Raw genomic sequence first — 18,712 nt, 5'->3', positions numbered from 1 at the left:
CTCATTAGTATGTAGTTCATCAATACAGTTGGTGCTTATCAATGATGAGTAAAACATTTTTGACTGTGTTTATAAACTACATACTAATGAGTATTCATGTGTTATAAATGATGAATTCAGTATTTAATGCTTAACTTATGCTTAATAGTGTGTACTTATTATAAAGTGTTACCTATATTTCATGTGTGGGAATTCAATATGAATAGGCTACAACAGTAAATTGAACAAATAAACAACATAAACATAACATAATGGATAAATAAATAACACATCATGCTACAGTTCATATAATTAGAATAAATATTAAATATAAAAGTGTAAATATATCAGTCAGTTTAAACAAATGAAAACTGTTTAATGTTAATCTCTTTCCAATTTTAATAAAAACTCAGTTCAATTTAAGAACAAAAGAGAAACAGAATAACTGATGAGAGCAAATCCGGGATCAGTGTAATGTGCTAAGGGTTTGTAATAAAGATTAAACAGCCAATGTGACTGATTTAAAAACAGTTTCCTCTGTGGAAAAAAATTGTATTTTAAGTTTAATTCTGTGAGACACACCTCTTCTATCACTGTCAATGTCTGTGTCTGAGGCAGTTTCTCTGGTGTGCATAGTCACCACCACCAGACTGAAGTGAGTTTTATTTGTAGTTTTTATTTTGTAGTTTTATTTGATGTGTTTTATGTAGGCTAATAGTTTGAGTGACAGGTTGTTGTCACCATGATGCTCGTCAGTGTGAAGCTCATTATCACAGTTGATTCAGCACTTACACTGCAACTGATTATTTTCTGCATGTTTGTCAATAACCAAGTGTTTTTTTCCTCATATGACACTTATTTCAGTCTTTTAGGAAACTTTCAGATTTCAGCTGAAAACTGATTCTGATAATAATAATAATAATAATAATAATAATAATAATAATAATAATAATAATAATAATAATAATAATAATAATAATAATAATAATAAAAATAATAATAAATATTTTATTTGAGTAGGGACAGTGCATATTAATGAACATTGGTATAAAATAATGCATATGCCGGATTATAGCCGAGCCGCTAATTTACGTCCGTAGTCCCTAATAAATAAATAAAATACAACTAACAGTAGCCTACACCACAAGGAATAAAAACAATACAATAAATACAATACAAATGGTGATACTCTACACAAACAGGAAAGGCAAAACAGTAACTAAAATATTGGATGCGGTAGGAGACAGGACAAGACAATAAACAACATATTTATTTTACCCTAAATTTGCACCACACTGTTCATTTTTGAAAAACATGTTTTAATGTTTATGTCTTTTTCTAATTTACGATGTTACAATAATAGGAGTTTGTTGGTATTATTGACAACAGTAATAATAACACAATAATTATACAATATATGTCAGTGGCTAATATACATGGAAGTATAGTCATTTTGAATTTTGAAAACTGTCTCAATAAATTTAGACTTAGAAACGTCGTCATATTGACAGGCAGATAGGCTTTGATGCAGTGTACTGGGTTGTATTTGTACACGGTATCAGTTGTGGCAATAGTATTAGTGGGAGCAATTGTGATATGGTGATGGAGGATGTTCAGTACCAGGTGTTTCCTCCTGTAAAATGCTGATCTAGCTGCAGCTGTAACCTGACTCAGGTGTTCATTAGAGACATGTGTGTGTGTCTGTGACATGATGGATGAGGTGGGACAGGTGTTGTCAGCAGAGTGTGACCGCAGTCGACCCATCACACCGTCTGGTTTTCAGCCTGGAAAGTCCGGTGGATTCGGCCGAATGGCTGATCCTCCCCAGAGACCTGCAGCTGATGGTGGTGTGAGGAGGGTGGAGGAACCAGAACCGCCCCTTCACTGTACTTTACTAATTAGCAGGCGAGGAGCTGATTGGAGGACTTCCCCACGGAGAACTAACAACCACATTGTGTTTAATGTAGAAGTTCAGTTTGTGTTTGCACCTCAAGGAAACTCAGACTCAGAGAGATTTTATGGGTTAACTGTTTCAATCATTTCCTAAACAAATTACAAAAAACATGGTAGAATAAGTCATGAGTTTCTCAAACAATAATACACCAGTTACATGATACTGAAACTATCTTGAAGAACAGAACTCGGGTAAATGTACTTGTGTAGCTACACTACTTTTTTTTCTTTCTTTATTTAAAAAGTTTATTGGGGCCATTTGCCTTTAATTGATAGGATAGTTGAGAGAGACAGGAACTGGGGAGGCAGAGAGAGGGGGGATGACATGCAGCAAAGGGCCACGAGATCCGAACCAGGGCTGGCTGCAGCAAGGACAAGCCCCTGCATATGGGGCGCCTGCTCAGTGGCTACACTACTTTCATAAAATTCACTACATTCATATTTTTAAAATATAAAATGCTGACAAATACGTTCCCTTTAATTCTTTTCAATTTATCTTAACTTTTTCCACTGAGAACAAGGACATTTCAGGAGAAAATGTATTTATTAACATTTTTAACAGAAAATTGTGGAGTAGTTTTTGAAGGTTTGGTCCATTTCAGATCATATGCACTAACACTGTGATATGTACAGCATGTTTGTATCGATTTTCCTTGTGAAAGGAAAAAAAAACTAAAAGCTGACTGAAAAAAATGACCTATCTCCGTTGAACTATATGAATGTTCTTGTGTAACTCATTCAGCATTTTCTTATTGTTTTTAATGTTTTAGTTTACCACGTTCATGTGCCTTTACCAACAGTTTCTACTTCACTGTCTCCACCTGAGACCAGATGGTTTGTTGACATTGCCTTCATGAGATGAACAGAAACTTTGTCCCTGGGTTGTGTCAGTTTGTTGTCTCACCAACTAAAATCCGATTAGAAATCATCTCAACATCGTTTCATTGGCTCAGCAGAATTTTTATCCGTTGAAACAACTACGACTATTTTACTAGATAAACACATCTGACCGCACTTTCATTAATGAACACGACAAAAACACGAGGGCAGCAGTTTGTGGAAAAAAAAACATGACTTTTATTGTTGGACAACGTTTTTGCTTTGAACACACAGTCGACTGAAGATCATTAACACAACATTGAGGATTTCTCAGAGTCACACCTGTTCATGTTTGGCTCCTCCCTCCAACACAAACAGCTACACTGACGATGCATAGATGAGTCTGGCAGGAAGACTGATGGAGTGTGTGCGTGCGTGCGTGCGTGTGTGTGTGGTCTTCTTCTGGGACTAGTTTGTATGAGAAGTCAGTACAGGAGAGTACGAATATGAGAGGTTGCGTGTGTGCATATCATATCTGTTGGACGTTGGACTCTGCAGGTCGGACGGCAGCTTCCTCTAAAACAGACGTTTCTCATAGCTGTGGGAGAGAGGAGGTCACATGATTACCCATAATGCTCCGTGAGGTTTCACCCAATGACAGACGCAGCAGTTTGAGTGGAGGTTTGTGTGGTTGTGGTCGGACATGAAACTGACATAAAGCAACTTGAAACTGAGCTGGATGTGATGAGTCGAGTCTGAGCAGCATCACAACCCCGGTAGCTTCACTCTCTGCTCTCACTGAAGGTTTAACCGATATTCGTTCATTAATTGCCCCCATTTTATTGCCCCAGCAGACCTGATGAGGCTGGACACACACTGTACGATGTTAGAAATCATGCCGTTTAACTCCATCTCACACTGTTCGGGTTAAATCATCCCTGATGCTCCACACTGTGCTCACACCGTCACAACAACTGTCAATAAAGGTTTGTTTGACAGCGCAAAGCTTGTTTCACATCAATGCCAACAAGGCAGAAGAAGAGCTGCCTTGGTAATCTGTGTTGTTCTGTGTGAGAAACCTTTAAAAGAAAGAGGCAGCGGCTTCTTATCTCATTCATACTGAATGTGACAGAAGGAGGAGGAAACATCAAAGTGGCAGCAGCTGTTGCCACAGCAACATCAACCTGACCTCCATGTTTTCGCCCAGCATTTTGTCTCCATGGCATTTTCAGATGTTCAGTTTGACACTTCACAAGAGTATAGTGAGAGAAAAGGCTCTGACTTTGGAGGATTAAACTCGTCAGATATCCTGACATGACACGACCCTGAACACTGCACCACAAACGACCCTGACATAGCTGAACATCAACCCAACTTTAAAACGAGTCGTGTGGCTCAAACTGGGGCTGAAATCCTACAGTGTGTGTCCAGATTCACTGAGCCGCCCTCATGTTGACCGTACCTGTGCATGCTGTGGACTCCGCCCTCCATCTGAGCCGACGTCGTTCTCCTTTCAAACTTGAGGTCTCCAGAGTACATCATGGCTCTGCAGGGAGGAGCACACAGCGGTTAGAAATACAGAGTTTCCTCTAGGAGTTTTTTAAGATGTGGCGGTAGGACCCTGCTCATCATTCAGATCAGCGTGTGAATGAGGTTATGAACAAATTCAAAAAAACAAATTCAGACCGTTCTGATTATATAAATGAGCAAAAATTCAACTTTTCTGTGCAGCAACATTTCAGTTGTTTTCCTGACACCAGTGATGATGATCAGATGGGACCTGTGAGTGGTGAAGACTCCTGGGTCAGAACATCTCATGATGTCTGTAGTTCAACTGCGTTATTTTTGTCTTATTGTTACTGTTCTCACTGGGTTTTACATCAGAATCATAACTCCACACTTTCATTGTTAAAAATCCCCCAAACTCCCCCTTACATCTCTGTGCTCTCATTTCCTCTTTAATCATTTTATTTACATGATGAGATTGCGAGTATGTAAGTGTGTGTGTGTGTGTGTGTGTGTGTGTGTGTGTGTGTGTGTGTGTGTGTGTGTGTGTGTGTGTGTGTGTGTGTGTGTGTGTGTGTGTGTGCGTGTGCGCGTACCTGAGCTGTGTGAGGCTCTTGGCTCCGATATCCTGACAGGAGTGCTGGCACCCAGCGTGCAGGTAGGGAACAAACTTGTGGATGGAGCCTTTGTCCTGCACGGCTCCAGAGACGCCCTGAGCCACTTTGATCTTATCGCTCTCACTGTGGGGGAGGAGGGGGGTGAGAAACAGCCTCAGTTTCTGTCAGTCAGAGCAGGTGATTTCCAACACTGTGTGCCGCCATCTAGTGGCTTCAGATTAGACCTGTAACCAGGTGAATGAATGGGAGCAACTTCTCTCCTGTGACAGGTCTGGTATTCACATTAACAAACATTAAGCTCCTGTTTAACTGAGTAAAATGTCACTGCGAGTCACATTTTATTCAGTCTGGGTAAAATGTCTCTAGGAGCAGCAGCTGATTCTTCACCAGCTGAAAACCACAGATACAAAAGAGGAAGTTTTGTCATGTGGGAAAATCCTGGCACAGACTCGTCTCCTGACTGCGGAGCTTCTCTGATTCGCTGTAAATGTCTGTTGTCCATCACCTGTCTGTTGGCCCAGCTGTGTTTGTGTCTTTACCTGAAGTATCTGGTCTGAGAGCCCAAGTTTTTGTCCATGGCGTCCAGGGAGCCCATCCCACGGTACTTCTTCAATCTGATGCCATCAGAGAAGAAATATTCACCTGGAGCTTCAGTGGTGGCAGCGAGCAGAGAGCCCATCATCACTACACACACAGACACACACACATTTTAGGTTGGAGCTCAGAGGCCAAAACACCTCCAGTTTCCTACCATAACTTTGACACTTCAGGTTTAATTTCTTTTTAGCTACTTGCAGCATTGGCAGCGATTTTGCAGCCTAAAGTTTCCTTGGAGACAACTGATTTGCTGCCATTAGCACTTTTGACACACCTCTATTTGGGAACATTGAACACATTTATGACTTTATGACTTTATTTTACAGGATAGCCCCACTCTTTACCACTCTCTCCTCTTCAAGTGGAAAAGGTGATTTTCTACGGTGGCCCTGAGGGCTCAGGTGTTGACAAATTGATAAAGATGTTTTCTTGTTTGTGGCACATTTGTGTCTTTGCATGCGCTTTCTCACGCTGCAGTGACCTGACCTCTCAGGACCACCGTAGTTTTGAGGAACTGGCATCAGTTAGGGAAAATCTAAAACATTTAAGGGAAAATCTTGAAGTTTCTATCAAGTAACAAACAGTTACACAGAACACTTTGTGACATGATCAATTGAAACTAATCCTCATTATTTATTTAAATCGTGTCACAGTGAGTCAGGTGTCCTCACCTGTGGAGGCTCCCAGTGCCAGAGCTTTGGCAATGTGGCCGACTGTCTGGATGCCGCCGTCAGCGATGACGGGGACGCCGAAACGCCGGGCGTACTCCGACACCTTATAGACGGCTGTGGCCTGGGGTCTCCCGCAAGCCAACACTGGTGGGAGAGAGAAATGGTGGGGCTGTTAATGATGAGATAATGTGAAAAGAAACATTCAAACCTTCACAGAGCAGAATATACACTTGAACACACACACAGACTGATTCTGTAAAGTCACACGTTGGCTCTTACATAACAGTGTCACATTTATGTTTATGATTGATCTAAAACAGGAACATGTCTCCTGTTTTCTACCTGTGGACACTTCAGCACAGACACAGGTGAGTTCTGGAGGCGGGGCTTGATAAACTGGGCTGAGTGTGGACAGACATGCAGCACTGAGACGTTTAATAAAGTTAAAGCACACAGCGGATCAGCATACAGGCAAAACGAAGCCATGTTTGTTGGCACAGAATGAGGAAGTTAAACTTGTCACATCAGCAGAGAAACAATATTCACACACTGACACTGACACAACCCTCTCACACCCGCCGACTATTCTGCTTCTGTTTAGACCAACAGCTCCGACACCTCAACCTACAGAGAAACGTCACACTTGTTCTACGTCTGAAGTTTGGTTTCTGGCACATGACTGACTGAACTAATGAACCTCATCATCCTGCCGAGGGTTCATGCCCATCATGATCTCAGAGAACAGACATATGGTGGCTGAGAACGATAATATAAGAGACAAGCCTTAGTGTTGACTTGATAACAGTCTGTGGAGGTTACACTTGAGACAGGAGCTCCTCCTAGAGGCCTGGAGCTCTGACATGTTTGGGTGTGCAGTGTTTTTGTTTTGTAAATATAGTGTGTAATTTTAATTCCGCATCACGCTGAATTTACAGCTCAAGTTTTGACCTCGTCAGCCACCATAGAAATGAATTACGTCTGATAATGTATCCTGCTGATAATCTTCCTGCTGCTACCTGTATATTATTTTGGGGAAAACCTGCTGTTATCACACACCACATATTACAACGGTGGCAGTCAGTGATTTTTCTCATTGTTCAGTTCAGAAACAGATGAGCTGAGCGGAATAAATAAAAGTATTCAAAACAAACAGTTAACAGCTGCAGAAACAACAATATCATGTCTGTTACATGCACAGTGTTTTGTGTTGATGGACGCTCCATCACATCTTAAGGTGCATTTTCACTGCAGGAACTTCGGGGTAATTTTACGGGGCCAGCCCCGTTGGTGCGTGTCTCCACTGCAGGAACCTCCCCCACAGGGCCGCTTACAGGAACTTTTACAGGGCCGAACGGAGTCCCTGCCTGGGGGTAGGTACTCGGATCGGCCCTGAAGAAGTCCTGGTGGGGCTTGAGATTTTACTCTGTGCTGATTGGTCAGACTCAAAGCAGGATCATGTGACGCTAAGAGAAAGCCCCAAAATAAGATGCATTTTTACAACCCAATGTTACTAAAAACGGAAAAAACGGCCGGAAAAAAGAGAGAATAGTAAAAGACAAGAGTAGCAGTAGGCCTGGTAAAAAAAAAAAAAAAAAAGAGTGGTAAATAGGCGATCGCGGGATTACGTGACGATCGAGACAGAATTTTTTATTTTTTTTTAAGAAAGCGTCTATACTGACAGAAAAAAAATAAAAATAAAAATAAATAAAAACACTGCACGACACTGCGACCACGCAATGATGGAAACTGTTGCACGTCGCCATCAGAGCCCGGTGGGTTCCTGTCTGCAGTGGAGACACGGCCACTGAGAGGGCCGAGTGAGAGGACGGTTCCTGTAGAAGTTCCTACCCCCTCCTTTGACCAGGAACGCCTGCAGTGGAAACGCGGCTTTAGTGGAGCTCTATCAGAGCCCTATCAGAGCCTGTAGATCTGCCCTCTCTGGGAGGGGGGCTGGGTTATGCCCCGTTGGTTTGTCTGGTAGAGTGAGGACCAGAAAGACTTAAGCCTAACTTACACCAAAGGAACCAGGGTTTAGGTCTGAGGTAATTGATCTACCCCCTAAACAAGTCCCTGCTAGCTTTTCAAAGGTTTGGGGTCTTTGGGATGTGTGGTCTGTAGAACAGTTTTTACTCTCCAAACGTTCTGCTTAGATTCAAGACTGTTTTGTTTGACCGTGGTTGAGATGGAGATGGAGTCATACATCAGTCTGAGTTGCATAATCTCCTTGTGACTTGGCTGAAATGGAAATAACAGTCAGTCACAGGAACCATTTATTTCTGAAGAAACTTTTGAAAATGCCCCTTCAGCCCTGAGTGCAGCAGCTCAGGTTTGAAATCGACCCATTTCCCTCGAGCACATGCTGACTACCACAGAATCTCTCGGCAGACTGTGCGGACTGAGCTACAAATAAATAATCACAGATAGATTTATTGACTACTTCTCTTGAATAACAATTATTAATTCTGATCATTTATGTCATAGCATCGTTCTGGTCTCTACCAACGGCACTACGCTGCTCTCTGTTCGCTCATTCCACTGCCACATGTTAGAGATGGTGTTAGAGATGATGAGAGCTGCAGCCTACAGCTGACTCAATGGTGGGGGTATGAGGGGGGATGGAGGGGTGAGGGGGGAGGGGGTTGGTAAGTCACATTCCTCATCAGCACACACAGGGACTTCACACCAGCCACCATCTGACCAATGGCAACTAAGGCCAGGTTCAGACTACATGATTTTTTGTCTTGTCTCAGGGGCTGCGCGAGATTTGCTGCGAGATGTCCGTGTTTACATCATACATCCAATGGTTTACAACGACGAACGAACATCTCGTAGCAACATCTTTGGATAACTCCAAAAGTTCTCCAAACCCTTCCTTGGCATGACGGTGAGTAGAATTAGAATCGATCAATTAGAATCGTAGAATTATCGATTTTGGGTGAAGTATCCCTTTAATGAATGTGTTCACCTCAAACCATTCACTTATATTATATATTGCAGACATGAAGCACAGCACATGTTCACTGTGTGTAAATGACGAAATTGTGTGAAAATCGGCCTGAAATCGTGTAGTCTGAACCCGTCTCAAAACAAACATTGTGGACGGTGTCTCAATCTGATGACATCATCCACAACAGAGACCAGTGGGTCAGTAAAGTGGGTGGGTGGGGGGACGGGGGGTACTACATCCACAGATTAGTGAGGACATGGGAACAAGCCACACCCCAAAACCCCAGAACACCTGGAGCCAAAGCTACGACCACGACCATCTACTGCTACTGAAGCAAAGCTGTTAAACCAATCAATGCGGCAGGCTGTGGGGTGAGAGGAACGAGGGGGCGGGGCACACTGTGACAGTGGAGCCAATGGGAGCCTGATGCAGCCCAGTGGGCGGGACTTACTGCAGTATCCCGTAACAGTGGTCGGGGTTTTGGGGCTGTGGAGCTTTAAAGCTGGAGGAACACTGAGGCGAGCTGGAGTCACACAGGCACACACACGCACGCATACACACACACACACACACAGACACACACAGACACACACAAACACACGCTCACACACACACACAAGAAGAGAAAGTGGAAGGGGGAGGGTCAGGTAGAACGACACCCAGATGAAGATGACTGACAGATGAAAAAACAAAACAAAAACAATGAGCAGAATAAATGAAGAAGAGGAAAACGGCTGATAACCAGAGGAATCCTGGGAAAGATGAAGAGACGACAGGAAACGCAGACACAAACAGCTGACTCACTGTGTCCCGCTGATGGATATTCAAAACCCCAAACTTTATTGTCCTGACCCACTGACCTGCTAACCGAACCAGGATCAGACTGAGCTGGTCTCCAGACACTCACAGCTCCTCACTATCACGCTGAAACACTGACACCAGATCAGACAAAGCTCATCTTCAAACAACAACTTTATCCAGAGCTTCAGAGAGAAGGACGACAAACTGAAACGTGACCTGAGGCTCCTGCACTAACACACAGTCCTCCGTCAGTCTGATGTTATCACGTCTGATCCACATGAGCTCAGTAACTATCATCTTCCCCTACTGCAGCAGGTTCAGTAACAGTCCAGGTGTCTTGCTACCTGCTGCCTGGCTGTGTGAGGGCGGAGCTATCGGTCAGGTTATCAGTTTCCTGCTGCCAGTCACTCACCTTCCTGAGTGATGCAGATGGAGCCGCTGCCCATCCCCACCCTGAGTCCGTCCACTCCTGCATCGATCAGGTTCTTGGCCTGAGCTGCGGTGACGACTGCAGCAGACAGAGGGAGACAGAGACATTAGTGCTGGATGACGGCGGTGTTTGACAACTTAACGAGAGAGGCTCAAGTCAGCCAATTAATTAGTCAGGCCCTTGTGTTTGAGTGTGTGCAAGAGTGTTTCAATATACATGTAGGAGGAATGTAATAGTAATAACATACAGATAACTTAACTCATTGAGTGCCAACCACGTAATTTCTCGTTTTTCATTCCCATGCGTTGAGTGCCGAAAACGTAATTTTACGTTTTTTGCTTTTTTTTTAAATTATGAAAATAGACACTTTAATACACATTATATGTAAATTTGGGGACTCTACGACGAGGAGAACTGAAATAGATGACGATCAAAGTCACATGACAGCTCATGATCTGGAAGTTTTTATCATAACTCGGCTTCTGCAAACGAGTTCTGCATGCAGATGCAGCAGCTGCTGCAGCGCAGCTGCTCTGCTCTCACCCGCGCTGCTGCTCCAGCTGCTCGAGCTGCTCGGAGCTGAACCAGGAAGCTCTCAGCCGACAGTCCGCCCGGTCTTCATCTGGAGCAACACCGTGTCCTCCCCAAAGTCCTCCCGCGGTAAAATCTGATGGTCTCTGGGCCAAAGCAGACCGGCATCACCGACCCGAACCACAGAAGGACCGCGACCACCGGCGGGACCGGTCTTCCCGAGCCGCGGTGGCCGACTGACCCTCACGCTCCGCGGCGAGAAGCTGTGACACGGCACGGTGCGTCTGTGTTATTGTTGTTTAGTGGCGCCCCCCCCCGCCCCCGATGGTGGTTTTGTGAATAGAACAACAACTGTTGTATATATTTATCTTATACGAGCCCTTTGATCCAGAAATGCGAGTGTCAGAAGAGCGACAGACACAAACAGCGCACCTTTCATAAAAGACGCTCTATCTCCTTTTCTAGAAAAAAAGGAGGGATTTTGGTGAAACCCAGCCATGTTTAGCTTGACTTTCCTCAGGAACGGAGGCACGTAGAAACAAACGGTTTGTGGCCACTTGAAGCATTAAGGTAAACCTTTCAATTGAGCCACAGTATGTGTTGGTGGCAATAATATAGAATACACTGTGGCTCTACATAAAAAGTCAAAAATGGTCTAAATTGCCGGTACACTTGACTAAAACTTTGGAAAGGAGCGCGGCACTCAATGAGTTAAGAGAAAAATATGATTTAAAATATAAGTGATGAAATGAAAACCAATATATCATTATGTTAGACATATTGTTGTTGTTAGACTGACATATTAGTAACCATATAATAAAATTGTGTTAAATGATAAGACACTACATGGAACCGACTGGTACACACTCTGTATATCTAAGAAGTGAGAGAAAGCCAGGGCAAAATACCATCATCATCTTCATTACACTGACTGTTCATTGCACCTATAATGTAAATGACATGTGAACTGAAAGCTGAAACACATTTACAGCTGCTGTCATGATAAATACCTGATCTTCTTCTCTTTATCCTAGTTATGTGTGCGTGTTTTTTTTTTAAAAACTAATTTCCCTCCAATACCTGAACTAACAGCATGTTGTTACAGTGCAGATGTGTATTACTGTGTGTGGCTGGATGCAGGTGTAGTTACCGTTGCCTCCAATGACTTGTAGACTGGGGTACTTCTCCTTGATGTATTTGATCATGTTGATCTGGTAGATGGAGTTTCCCTGAGACGAGTCCTGCAGGAGGATAAAGGAACAAGCTTCATCAGCATCGACACAATAACAATGTTACACCTGCTGCCACAGGTGACAGTGAAGACGTAGCACTGATATTGACATCTGTGCGTTTACAGTCATTAGTCATAAAACTGAGAAGGCTGAAAACCTGTTTCTGAACATACACATGACCCTTACAACACAGAGCACCCAGCTTCTTGAAAGGTTTCCCTAAAATAATGTTACATCATTTGAATTTTCTGCAGACACACATCAAATCAGAGATTATTTCAAAAAAGAGAGTTCATGAGGTGGAGAATTGTGAGGAAAGGTGAAACTGTGTATTTGTTCTTCTGATATGGGAAAAGGTGTTAAATCATGTAACCGATGAGAGACATTTCATTTGTCAGGACTAATAGGCTCGGGTGTTAAGTTCTTGACTACTTCAAATTGGACTGTGTTGCAATGAACTCTGGGTAAATTAAGACCTTTTTTCTCCAATATTAAAAAAACAGCAATGTCAGGAAACTACATCAATCTGCCATGTCTTCCTGTTTTTGTTGTTGGAAATGCTGGTCAGTGCAGGTGTCACAGGTCATTACCATGGAAACCATGGTCTCAGACCTGAGTTAGTCTGGAGGTGTCTTCAATGAATCAGTGTTTAGTGAAAGCGACTGGACCTGGTTCTTCTTACCAACACGACAGCGTCGACCCCGCTCTGCACCAGCAGGTCCAGTCGGTACTTGTCATCGTTGTGGGTGCCGATGGCGGCGCCACACAGCAGCTGTTTGCGTGAGTCTTTGGAGGCCAGAGGGAAGTCTCTGTTCTTCTTCAGGTCTGTGCGGGCGATGATGGACACCAGGGAGCCCTCCTCGTTCACTATGGGCAGTTTACCTGCAGGAGGAAGCACACAGGTGAGGTCAGCATTGTGTTGATCAGGTTCTTCTCTCCTGTGAGGAGAAGGTTTCAGGCACTGCTCACCTTTCTTGCTCCTCTGGAGGATTTCATTAGCTTCTTTCAGTGTCACTCCGGCGGGGGCCACCACCAGGTCCTCCAGTTTTGTCATCACCTGTGAAAACGGCAACAGAGATGAATTGTAAACTCACCGCCTGGATATAATGCGGACGTTTCAGAGCACGTCTAAACTCCGCCCACCTCACTCAGCAGCAGGTCGTGCTCCTCCTCCTTCAGGAAGTCGATGTCTCTAGAGGAAATGATGCCCACGAGCTTCCCGCCCATTTTGCCGTTGTCTGTGATGGGGATGCCGCAGAAGCCGTGGCGAGCTTTGGCCTGGAAGACGTCTCGCACGCGTTCGTTGGGACTCATCACCACAGGGTCTGTGATGAAGCCCTGCTCATATCGCTGGAGAGGGAAGGAGAGGAGGGAGCGGAGGAAGTCGGAGGGATGGGAAAGGAGGGCAGGAGGAGAAGGAGGAGGACTCTGGGTAAATATAATTCTACTGGATCTAAAAACTAACGACATTCAGAGTGAAACAAGAAAAAGACGAGAGGAGACGATGAGAGACAAGGAAAAATAAGGAGACTGAAGAGACACAGTTTTAAAAGGAACCCTGACTATGATGACCTGTAGGCTGTATAAGATTAATGTGGGTATCAGTCATATTAATGCGATACAGAATACATTCTGTGTGTTTTCATTTTTATAAAATTTGAAATTAAAATATGCGTTTTCAATTTGAACCCGAACGCAATGTTTGCGAAATCGCAACCAAAAAGCACAATGTGTCATTGTGATGATGATACTAACGGAAGGTAAACATACGCCAGCGCCAACGGCTCTTCTCCCTAGTGCAACCTATTTACATCACTGCCCCCAGGGTGCATTGTGCAGGTAATATAATGGCTGCCATAGTCGGGGTTCCTTTTAAAGAAAAAGACAAATAGTAGATTAAGGAAACAAGAGAACAGAGCCACACAGATCTTCATCATTATCATCTTCATCATCACTACCTTGACTTTGCGGACTTCGTTGGCCTGGAACTCGGGAGTGCAGTTGTGGTGAATGAAGCCGATGCCGCCCGTCAGCTGTGGAGGGGGTGTGACATGTCAGGGTGAGTCATGGTGGAATAAACGTGACCGTACATGTATCATCACGTGTACGCGTGACACTTACTGCCATGGCGATGGCCATGTTGGCCTCTGAAACAGTGTCCATGGGCGAGGAGACGAAGGGGGTCTTCATGGTGATCTGTTTGGTGAGTGCCGACGTCAGGTCCTGGATCAGAGACACAACTTCAGCTCTTTGTCCTTCAAAACAGCTTCAAGTTTTTAACCTCTCCTCATGATGACAGCTACATAATAAATTACTGTGACATACAATTACATAGTGGTTTATTGTTTCTACTGTTGCCATAGTAAAAATACCCCAACACATTTCATGGTTGCTCCTGCAATTGAATTTTGGGATTCATATTGTCAATATCACGTTGTGTATAATCTGTTGTATTGTTCTGATGTATGTTTCTTTGTATTTTATTTGTTTTAATCTCTACTGTAAAAGTGTCCTTGGGTGATTAGACTTATTGACTTATAACTTATTTAGATGAACTTCCTGATTTCTGATCATAAACACATCCACGTCCTATCTGAATGTATATTAAAAACACAATGTCCTTTCACTGTTGTCCCAATAGTTTTTTCATCAGTTTTTCTCAATGCTGTATATCATGTATCTGTTGTTTCTCCAAGCGAGAAACCTTTAATGACATGACAGAGAGAGATGAGTATGACATGCAGCAAAGGGCTGCCGGGGGAATCGGAACTGCAGCGAGGACATCCGCCTCCGTAAATGGGGCGCCCACTCAACCCAGTGAGTTAAAGAGTTAAAAATTGTTTTAACGGCAGTCTACGAGCTATAATTGGCATTTGTGTAATCTTGAAACTGTGACTGAATATTTGTGGCAGGAACCTGATAATCCGTCCAGCTGCTCTGTTGCTGCTCTGGACATCGTCCCAAACTCAGATTAGTGGCATTAATCAGATTTTATGTGAGTTGATAAATACATTTTTGTTCATGACAACTCACCACTTGGTCTGCTGAGAAGTCGATGTAACCGGGCAGAATGAGGACGTCGCTACAGGAGAGAGAAAGATGATGTTAGAGAAACAACAAGAAGTCTGTAGAGGACCTGTCAAGTCATACGATTTAATTTATCTTCTTGTTCAGTTCCTTAGTTCTCGTGATGATCGTTTTAATTATCCTTCTGGTTTTTTTTTCTATACTCTTTTACATAATTTGTTACATGAGAATGTTTCTCTTTATGTTTTGTAATTTTCCCTTTTCTTTCCCTCTTTGTGCTTATTGCATTATGACTTTTTTTCTTTAAGATATTTCATATTTCAAAACAGACGACAGTTTCATATGGAGAATAATAGTCATGTCAACATGATGTATGAGTTAAATAACTTTGTTCAGATGTGTGATATTGTGATACTTAAAGACCCCCTCCCATGAAAAACGTGTTTTTCACATGTTCCTGTGGCATTTTTCTTGTATTAGAGGACAAGGAAGTGCAAAATTGCATTTCTGAGTTTTTCTGCCTTCAAATTGCTGTGAACCAATGGCAGACGCAAACTGGCAGTTTCAGGGAGACTGGGGTTGACGTGTCACAACCCCAGGGGAGGGCACTAGTGCTACAAGCTCCCGCCCTGCTCTGCATCTGGCTCAGAGGTGAAAGGCTTGACAACTTTGTGTAGCTGTTAAGGTATAACAGGTATAGCTCACCTGGTAGAGCAGCTTGCACCTTGAGTAAGGACTATATTCCAGTCTGGGATCGAATCCCAGTGTGCAGTTCTACGCTAAACGTGCTGAATCAGTAATTGTACAATGTCCAGCTGTCAGCGAGGGTGTGGCTGGGCGGTTGCAGAGCAGCGCAGTCTCCGCCCACCCTCCAGAGGTGCATTGCTAATGAGCTGCTGGTGCTGTGCAGAAGGAGAGCCCTGGGAAACGGCACAGGTTTTGTGATTTTGGATAAAAAACTTCATAATCACAATTTAAAGACCACAGAGAATGTTTTAAAATAACCAAAAAGGGTCGCGGGAGGGGGACTGTACAACAACAAGGTTTTCACTGTACACTACGTAAACAAAATAAATATTTGATACAAAACAAGAAATAAAACCTGTCAATTCTACAATCTACGAAACTGCCTCGGGCTGATCAGAGCCACTGAAAACTAAAAGTTCCTGTTCGATCCTGTTTCTCTTCACAGGGGAGATCTATTCTAATGTAGTGAGTAAAGGTTCAGACAACGTTCATGCAGCTCGTGTATCTGGAAGTCATGGGCATGAGCGAGTAAATATCTCCTGCTTCAGAAATAGAAAACTGTGAAGGCATTCAAGGAAAAAATGCTGCTCTGAGGACATGACATGAATTTGTTTCTGGGGAATCCTCAAAGGTGGCGTCACGTTACAGAGCGAGAGCATGTGAGAACTGTTTCTGGGAGAATCTTTTTGGTCTGAGTGACAAACCATGTGGTGAATGTGCAGCAGCAAGGCCCATGTGCCAAAGACGGGAGGGGAATATGGCGTGTTCCAACATGCGACATGAGCTACTGTCAGTCATGTAACCCTACTTTGCATAAATACATGTTTATAATATTCTGAAAAACAGCTACAAATGAATCAATATAATCATGGCAACAAGTTTTCCTCCGCTCACAAATACAATATTCCTGAAAAGATTTCTCTAACAGGCTGATTAGACGTCAACGACTGGACTCAAAAGTAATCAAATAAAGAAAATAAAACTAGTGACACCACTGACTTGTGTTGTAGCTAGTAAATGTTCAGCACACAAACGTATCCATTATTTAGATGGCATGAAATGAATTAGCTAAGTTTTTCCTTTATCCTTATAATTCATGTTACTGCTGTTTGAATACTTGAGTGATTTGATGATGTGTCCTGACAAATAGAGAACACTGCACTGACATACTGTAAATATATATAATTCAGCTTTGTTTCACAGAGGACATCCACACACACATGATCTAAATATATCTGTCCTCCTCACAGTCCAGCACAACAACACAGGCCTGTGTAAACCAGGACCTATATTTAGGAGCAGTGTAAGCACAGAGGGAACGTGTACCCGACTTGTTTCCAAGAGACCATTATAAAACATTACACGGCTGTTTTCTACTGTGTAAACTTTGAGCTGTTTACTGCAGTTACCAGGAATCGATCAATCATAATGGACAAGGTGGTGTCAAAGAGGTGAAAGTGTGTTTGTTGTTAGTGATGTAAAAGAGACAGTGGTTATATTTAACTTACTGACATGATTCAAACATCGGTGGATCAAATATGAAAAATATGTTTTTTCTCCATTTTAACAAGTTTTTGTCTTTGTGATACACCTATTCCTTTGGTAATCAAAATCTAAGAGGCCACTTTGAGTTCAGGTAAACTCCGACATCCAGGTCTATGCACCAGTTGATGTCACTCAGCCACAGTGACAAGCTGAACCGTCTTGGGTCGCCTTGGTAACAACTTTGTCACTTTGGCATTATGGGATATGTAGTGTCGAGTATCGATCGTTTTTGGACCCATGCCTACATAAATAAATGCAGGTCCGACTAATCAGTAACCAAACCGTCTGTCTGCTGTCATCATGTGTAGGTACCAGCTCGGTTCATTCATTCATTCATCCATTGGTGTGACGTAGTTAGAGCCGCCGTGTTCCATGGCTAGTGACGTTATAGCCAGATATAAAACACAGCAACAGTTAGCATGCTCAGCTAACACAGAGGCACGACCGGGTGTTTAGCGGTACCGGGGCCGGATGAACCGGTTATCCGGGGTTAGTGGAGTGGGGGTGGCGGTGTCTTTACTTGTACGTGAGTCCGTCTCCTCCGTTGAACAGCTGCTGCCCCGACAGCCCGTCCTCCGGCACGTAGCCGGTCTGCCCGCTGATCAGGTAGTCCGCCATGACGCCAGGTAACAGCCAGCGGCAGGAGCTCCGGTCAGTCTTCACCAACTACCGACCAACTACACACACACTGTACACACTGTACACACAGGCGCGCGCACACACACACACACACACACACACACACACACACACACAGGCCCCGGGACAGACACCGAGAACTTTCTCCCCCCGCCGTGGACGCTGCTCCTCTTCACGGACACTAACTAACGGTTGAACCCGTCGTCCTGGCTGTTTCCCGCCTCTGAGCTGCAGAGATGATCCCGACCGTGAGACCGAGTTTTCGGCTACGAGCTGAGCGTCGTCCCTCGGTGTCGGTGAGACAGGTTATGACTTCTCGGTCTGCACGGGCTCGGTGCTCATGGTCTCTCTGCAGCTCGCACGACGACACGTGCGTTGCTCCCGTGTCTGACAGCGTTTCCGACACTGACGTCACGTCCGGTATGTCAAATAATATGAGCTGCTTTTATCCAGAGAAGGACTTTGTTTTATCATGAATTTCCCCTCGTTTGGATCCTCATTAGCTTCCACAAGGTAAAGAACAAACAAAAACAGACGAGTGACAATAGTAGTTGTTTCACTACGTGTTAATCCAGTGAACTGAAATTAAACATGAACAAAAATGAAGAATAAATCAGGAACAAGGGGGAAATGTGCAGAAAGATGTATGGCACTGCAGCTGTCATAAGGCT

The 18,712-nt window shown here is 43.7% G+C and overlaps 1 protein-coding gene across 4 annotated transcripts; it reads right to left on the bottom strand.

Annotated features, from left to right (window-relative positions):
- Positions 1 to 2,995: 2,995 nt before the first annotated feature.
- On the bottom strand, positions 2,996 to 18,435 carry impdh2 (IMP (inosine 5'-monophosphate) dehydrogenase 2). 4 transcript variants are annotated; one of them, XM_083974575.1, is made up of 15 exons: positions 17,923 to 18,435; positions 15,117 to 15,165; positions 14,205 to 14,306; positions 14,042 to 14,116; positions 13,227 to 13,433; positions 13,053 to 13,140; positions 12,766 to 12,965; positions 12,002 to 12,092; positions 10,303 to 10,398; positions 9,541 to 9,612; positions 6,143 to 6,286; positions 5,414 to 5,558; positions 4,854 to 4,997; positions 4,214 to 4,297; positions 2,996 to 3,349 (listed from the first exon to the last, which is right to left on the bottom strand). In XM_083974575.1, exons 1-15 carry the CDS (start codon positions 18,018 to 18,020, stop codon positions 3,328 to 3,330), a joined length of 1,617 nt encoding a protein of 538 aa, XP_083830701.1. In that variant the 5' UTR covers positions 18,021 to 18,435; the 3' UTR covers positions 2,996 to 3,327. The 4 variants fall into 4 exon arrangements, with proteins under 4 accessions (XP_083830701.1, XP_083830699.1, XP_083830702.1 ...); XM_083974573.1 differs by having other exon boundaries at positions 12,766 to 13,140; positions 17,923 to 18,099; positions 18,134 to 18,435; XM_083974576.1 differs by lacking the exon at positions 9,541 to 9,612.
- Between the last annotated feature and the right edge of the window lie 277 nt (positions 18,436 to 18,712).

The sequence above is a fragment of the Trachurus trachurus genome (assembly GCF_905171665.1).
Source record: "Trachurus trachurus genome assembly, chromosome: 7".
Lineage (NCBI taxonomy): Eukaryota > Metazoa > Chordata > Actinopteri > Carangiformes > Carangidae > Trachurus > Trachurus trachurus.
The sequence above is the reverse complement of the archived record's forward strand: the minus strand, read 5'-3'. Positions and strand labels throughout refer to the sequence as shown.

Excerpts from the sequence above, each read along its gene's own strand:
- impdh2 (XM_083974573.1), bottom strand. The coding sequence starts at position 18,020 with ATGGCGGACTACCTGATCAGCGGGCAGACCGGCTACGTGCCGGAGGAC. Across the intron at positions 12,093-12,765 it reads GGGTCGACGCTGTCGTGTTG|GACTCGTCTCAGGGAAACTC; the intron begins GTAAGAAGAACC and ends ATCCTCCTGCAG. Across the intron at positions 4,998-5,413 it reads TCTCAGACCAGATACTTCAG|TGAGAGCGATAAGATCAAAG; the intron begins GTAAAGACACAA and ends CCTCCCCCACAG.